Source organism: Sander vitreus, chromosome 23 (genome assembly GCF_031162955.1).
Source record: "Sander vitreus isolate 19-12246 chromosome 23, sanVit1, whole genome shotgun sequence".
Lineage (NCBI taxonomy): Eukaryota > Metazoa > Chordata > Actinopteri > Perciformes > Percidae > Sander > Sander vitreus.
In genome coordinates this window covers 927,917-934,480 of record NC_135877.1, presented here as the reverse complement: position 1 = coordinate 934,480, position 6,564 = coordinate 927,917, and the positions used below count along the sequence as shown (strand labels likewise).

The following is a 6,564-nucleotide window of genomic DNA, read 5'->3' as shown; positions in this document are numbered from 1 at the left end:
CAGCCTTTGGGTGGCAGTGTTTATCACAACATCGAGCCATTCTGCAGATCAGTGCAGATCACACAGCTTTATCTAATATCTAAAATCTGCTATTATATAATCGATTATGCATCAATTATTGTATCTCCTTTTCTTTTGCATTAGTCATTTTCTAATGGTTTAAAAATGTGACGGCACACCATGGGCCCTGATTTGAATGACTGGCAAAGAGTCAGTAAATGAAGTGTGCAATGTTGGGGAGTAACGGAATACATGTACCAGTGTTACGTATTCAGAATACAAATTATGAGTAACTGTATTCTGTTACAATTTAAATAAGAGGAGTTTAGAATACAGTTACATTGTTGAAATCAATGGATTACATGAAGATACTTCTGTTTCACAAGTTTATTCACTCTCTGAATAAATTAAGGCAACTCCATGCATTTCCCAGAAGCCCCAATATGAAAACGAAAAAATTTGCTATTTGCATGATCAGTCACAATGGAGTCGGAACCGGCACAACAGAGCCAGGGCAGGAATGCGTTTCTATCTGGGAAATTCAAACAGCATTTCACATTAAAGAAAGAACAGGGAGAACGAAATATAACTGTTGTTATGGTGTCTTTTTCCTGTTTTATTTTGGTAGTCTGGTTTTCTGTCTTGATTTACTTCCTGTCTTTTGATTTTCCCGCCCTTGTGATTGTCTGATGTCTTTCAACTGTTTCCCAGCCCTTGTGTCACCTGTTTCTTGTTACCCTGTGTATTTAGTCTTTGTGTTGCCCTTGTCTTGTGTCAGATCATTGTATTGTATTCCTGTTTTGACAGAGCCTCAACTGATGACCAGTCTCCCAGAGCCTGTGCCATAATCCGGCATCTCAGAGACTATGCCGTTGTCCGGCATCTCAGAATGTGCCGTTCCCCGGCACCCAAGAGACTGTGCCGTTCCCCAGCACCCAAGAGACTGTGCCGTTCCCCAGCACCCAAGAGACTGTGCCGTTCCCCAGCACCCAAGAGACTGTGCCTCTCCCAGAGACTGCTGTGCCCAGTGTTTTGTCGGCGGCCCAGTCGACTTCTGTTCCCTGTGTCCTGTCAGCGGCCCGGTCGACTGTTCCTGTTTCCGTGTTGCTGAATGCTGAATCCTGGTCCAGCTGTTCCGCCTCAGGACCCTGTTCCAGTTACCCTGTCAGCGGACTGGCCGACTCCTGATCCTGTTGCCTGTTACTGCTCCTGTTGCCTTGTTGGTGAACCCTGGCCCAGCTGACCCTTGGCCTGGCTCCTGCATAGTGGACCCTTGGCTTGATTGAATAAAATAGCCTTAGTAAACGGAGCATACAAGGACGGACCACAGACCCTTTTCCTTTGCTTTTTTTAGGTGAGAGTATTTTGAATGGCAGTTCAGATTGTCCTACTGGCACTAATAGGAACATTTGACTAAGTTTAACTGCACTTCACCAAATCTTTTCAAAAAAACAAAACGATTTAACATGTCTCTTAGCACATCATTCACCATTGGAATATAGCTGGTGCATTTGAGAGTCCAAAAGGCATTACCAGATATTCAAAGTGTCCAAGTGGTGTATTGAAGGCTGTTTTCCACTCATCTCCTTGCCGAATCCTTACGAGATGCATTGCGCAGATCCAGTTTAGAGAAGACAGTGGTGCCCTGAAGTGGTTCAAAAGCAGAATTGATTAGTGGCAAAGGATATTTATGTCACAGTCTGTCAGGAATGGCTTCGACCCAAATGCAGTTTAGATGATTTAATAAACAAAAATGAAGTACATACCAAAAGTGTCCAGAAAGCAACAGGCAAAAACTAATTCCAGAACAAACAGAACAGGATCTCAAAAACCGGAACTCAGAGACGAAAGGTAGACTCCAGCCACGAACACACTCACAGAACACACAGCAACAGAATACACGGCAAACAGAATGAACAGCAACAGAAACGTAATGCTCCCACACAAGACAAAGACAACACAGATACTAAATACACAGGTTAACAAGGACTAGAACAAGGAGACACAACAGGTGAAACAAATCAGGGCAGAACAATCAAACAGGCGGGAAAACAAAAGACAGGAAGTAAAGTAGATAGGACAAGGGAGACAAGATAGACTTCAAAATAAAACAGGAAACAGAACATCACAATCATGACAGTACCCCCCCTCCATGGGACGGATCCCAGACGTCCAAAACCAAAAACCGAACAAAAGTCAACCCAGAGAGGGCAGAGGGGGACCGGAGGAGGGACGAACGGAGGAACAAAAAAGTCAAACAGGGCTAGAGAACAGAGGATAGTGGGAACTGGGGACCGTGGGCACTTGGGAACTGGGGACAGAGCTGCTAGGCACTAGGGCACGGGAAACTAGTGGGCAAAGAGGCCTGGGGGAAACTGAGGGCCACTAGGGGAAGCAGAGGGACCACTCGGGACAGGGAACAGAGAGGCACAGCACAGATGGGACCCCTCTGGCGGTCAGTGGTGAAAGCGGTGTCCCTCTGGTGGTCGGTGGCGAAGGCAGAACCCTTCAGGCGGCCGGCGGAAAAGGAGGTGTCCCTCTGGCGGCCGGCGGCAAAAGCGATGTCCTTCAGGCGTCCGGCGGCGAAGGCAGAACCCATCAGGCGGCCGGCGGCGAAAGCGAATCCCTTCTGAAGGCCGGCGGCGAAGGCGAAACCCCTCAGGAGGCCGGCCGCGAAGGCGAAACCCCTCAGGAGGCCGGCCGCGAAGGCGAAAACCATCAGGAGGCCGCCCGCTAAGGCAGCATCCCTCAGGCGGACAAGCAGGACGGTTAAGGCTGAATCCATCAGGAGACCTGGCGGGCCATCGCAGACTAAACCCCTCTGTGGGCCAGGCAGGCGATGGGTCAGCCGAGCTGAAGACAGGCGACGGGTCAGCTGGGCTAATGTCTGCCAACAAGGTAACAGGAACGGGAGTAGGCGGATCCGCCAACAAGGCAACAGGAACAGGCAACAGAATCAGAAGTCGGCAACTCCACCGACAGGGTAACTGGAGCAGAAGTCGGCCGGACCGCCGACAAAACACGAGGGACAGGAGTCGGCTGGACCGCCAACAAAAGCAAAGTCTCAGGGATGCTGGAGACGGGCGAAGTCTCAGGGGTACCGGGAAAGGGCATAGTCACTGGGGCAATCTCAGGGACAGTCCCAGGAACGCCGCAACCGAGCAAAGTCACTGGGGTGTTGGAGACCGACAAAGTCGCTGGGAGGTCAGTCGACCTAGACTCTGGGAGAGCGGTCAGCAACGACTCTGGTAGAACGGTCCACTCTGGCTCTGGAAGACTCGACGGCTGGACGTCTGCGGAGGTTCTGGAAGGCTGCTCGGCAACGTTAGAGAGCACGGGCTCAGGTCCATTGGACAACTCGGACTCAGGTCCACTGGAGAGCGGTTGAACCAGTGCATGGCGTCGGGGACCATGTCGACCACGTCCTCTCTTGCGGCCTCCACGGTTCCCAGAAAATATGGCCAGACGGGTCCCCAGTCAAAAGACTGCTCAAGGGAGCTGCATGAAGGCGAACTGGACCGTAGATCACCAGCTAGTAATCTAGCGGCTTCGGCCTCCTCAGTCCGTCTAGCACATTTAGCTAGGTACTGGAACAAAGTCATATAAGTCTCTGGCTTTCCTCCAGGTGGAGAAACTTCCTGACTGGGAGAAGCAGGCAAAGGGGTAGGCGGGGTCAAAGACAGAGAACCTGTAGCCACAATGGTAGCATGCCTAGAAGCAGGCAGGCTAGTGGGTGCTAGCTGACTTGGAATCTGATGAGGAGCTGGTACGTGATTGAGTGAAACATTGGTGGAGTTAACAGGTTTGATTGAACACAATCGTTTAGTAAGTGGAGGAGCTGGAGCAAAAATGAAGCTTGTAACCTAGTTAGGAATAGAGTCCTTTAACCAAGGTTTTTCCCAAAACCTTCTTACGAGCCAATGCCAAAATTGCCTCCTTCTGGCAATCATCGTTAGCCTTCCTTCACCAGGCTTTGAGTTCCATAAGTTTACACATAAGGTCATGAAGTTCATCAGAAATCATCTGTTTCATCATGTTTGGTGGGAGCATTCTGTCACGGTCTGACAGAAATGGCTTGGACCCAAATGCAGTTTAGATGATTTATTAAACAAAAATGAAGTACATACCAAAAGCATCCAGAAAGCAACAGGCAAAAACTAATTCCATAACAAACAGAACCTCAAAAACCGGAACTCAGAGACGAAAGGTAGACTCCAGACACTGAACACACAGCAACAGAATACACTGCAAACAGAATGAACAGCAACAGAAACGTAATGCTCCCACACAAGACAAAGACAAAACAGATACTAAATACACAGGTTAACAAGGACTAACAAGAAACAGGAGACACAACAGGTGAAACAAATCAGGGCAGAACAATCAAACAGGCGGGAAAACAAAAGACAGGAAGTAAAGTAGATAGGACAAGGGAGACAAGACAACAGGAAACAGAACATCACAATCATGACAATTTATTTTTTACAGTAACGTTGTTCAGGCCGCAAAAAAGTCTATTCAGGGGCGCAGCGTCTTGTCCTTCTTGTCCACAAAGAAGAACCCCCGCCCCCACAGGTGATGATGGACGAATGATCCGATATATTTCTCCATAGCCTCTCTCTCAGGTCTGGACAAGTTGTAGAGTCAGCTAGCAGGCAAGGGAGCTCCTGGAAACAACTCAATCTCACAGTCATAGGGTCTATGGGGTGGCAGAGATAATGCTTTCTCCTTGCTGAACACTTCCGCTAAATCCAGATATTCTTTGGGAACTGATGACAGATCGGCAGTTTCTCTGATACATAAGGGGTGTTCACGTTGGGAGGAATAGCTGAACCAAGACACGAGGAATGACAAAAACTGCTGTTTTGTGTTGCCAGTCTATTTGAGGGTTGTGTAACCTGAGCCATGGAAAACCCGAGAATGAGAGGGGATGAGGAAGCTGACACTACTTTAAAAGTGATTTCCTCTCGATGGTTACCGGAGAGAACAAGTATAACTGGGATGGTTTGTTGCGTAACTTTAGCCAGTAGCTGACTGTCAATGGTTGTGACATTGATAGGGGAGGGGATGGGAGTGATTCGAGGAGAATGTCAGCCTGCTTAGCCAGATTAAAGTCAATGAAGTTATCTTCTGCCTCTGAATCAATAAGGGCGGATAACGGTAGTGACAGCGTACCCAATTGGAGAGTTGCAGGGAGCGACAGACGAGGGGATGTGGGCTCAGTTACAGGAATGGGACTCGCTAGTGTACCCACTCTCAGTAACGAGCCTCCTCTTTTGGGCGTATAGGACAATTAGCGAGAAAATGGGAGGAGTTGCCACAGTACAGGCATTCACCTGCCTGCGGAGTAACTTGTTCAATTCCCCAGAGAACGGTTCAGGAGATGTCACAGGGGGTTCCCGGAAGAATGGCGCAGATTCCATGGCAGAGGACGCTGACTGAGTGGGAGGAGGAGCAGGTAGGGGTGGAGCACTAGGAGTACTGGGAAGACAGTTGTAATTTGAGAAGACAGCCGAGTTACTTGATTGAATAATTGTTGGTTGGTTTCCAGTAATTTATGGATTAACTGGTCGTGTTGTCCTAACAGAGCTCCTTGATTTTTAATGGCTCGAAAAATGCCGTCTTCGTCTGGGAACTGTGAAATCTCTGCAGGGTCCATGGCCAGTTCGTTCTGTTAGGGGCTTGTTCTGACCCAGAACGCAGAGATTTCACACACAGACAATGAAATCAGTTTGTAAAAGGGTTTAATGAAGAAAAATGGTACTCAGAGATACAGAGTGGATTTTGTCTGAGCGGGGAATCTCCTGGCTGGTCCGAGTAACGAGGCGAGCCGAGGGGGAAGGATCCAGGTTGTACAAGACTCGAGGCGGACAGGCAGGGAAGAGTTCCCAGTAGTTTCCACAGGTGGAGGGTGAGGCTGGAAGCTTGTAGGCACAGCGGAGGAGGCAGCAGGTCTGAGCGGTCACTGGACAGAAACACAGGGTAAGTATGAGCTCAGGGGAACAAAGACAAAAGCTAGGGAGCACAAGACAACACGGACACAACTTGAATAAACAGAGAACTCCGAGCCAAGTTACCACATGGGTGTAGATAACGAAGAGGTGATCAGCCCGGGTTTAAGTATTGCTGGAATGAATCTTGGAGATGAGCTGCAGCTGTGAGGAACGGCTGTGCAGTGTTGATTAGGCCACGCCCTGACCTACTTTCCTCTGAACACACCTCCAGCACTCCAGGTGGAAAAACACAGATACACACAGAGACACACAGACAAACAGAACAAAAACACCCAAAACAGGGCGGAGAGAGAGAGAGAGCTGCCCATAACATCTGTTTAAAACTGCCTATTCCACTTAATGTAAATTGCTCTGCCTCTTTCTGTTGTTATTATTGTTGTTGTATTCTTATTTTTGCTGTTTTTAAATGTCTGTATGTATCCCTGTACGGTGTCCTTGAGTGCCGAGAATAACCTTTAAATAAAATGTATTATTATTATTATTATTATTATTATTATTATTATTATTATTATTATTATCTTAAAGCAATGTCCAAGCATGAGCCAGTTTA

General features: G+C 48.1%; 1 protein-coding gene across 1 annotated transcript; it reads right to left on the bottom strand.

Annotated features, from left to right (window-relative positions):
- Positions 1-2,177: 2,177 nt before the first annotated feature.
- LOC144512099 (uncharacterized) lies at positions 2,178-6,159 on the bottom strand. The gene is made up of 2 exons (XM_078242672.1): positions 6,078-6,159; positions 2,178-5,965 (listed from the first exon to the last, which is right to left on the bottom strand). The coding sequence occupies exon 2, from the start codon at positions 2,783-2,785 to the stop codon at positions 2,327-2,329; it is 459 nt and encodes a 152-aa protein (XP_078098798.1). The 5' UTR covers positions 2,786-5,965; positions 6,078-6,159; the 3' UTR covers positions 2,178-2,326.
- Positions 6,160-6,564: the final 405 nt, after the last annotated feature.

Bases quoted from the DNA above. Each gene is read 5' to 3' on its own strand.
- LOC144512099 (XM_078242672.1), bottom strand. From the start codon at position 2,785: ATGGATTCAGCCTTAACCGTCCTGCTTGTCCGCCTGAGGGATGCTGCC.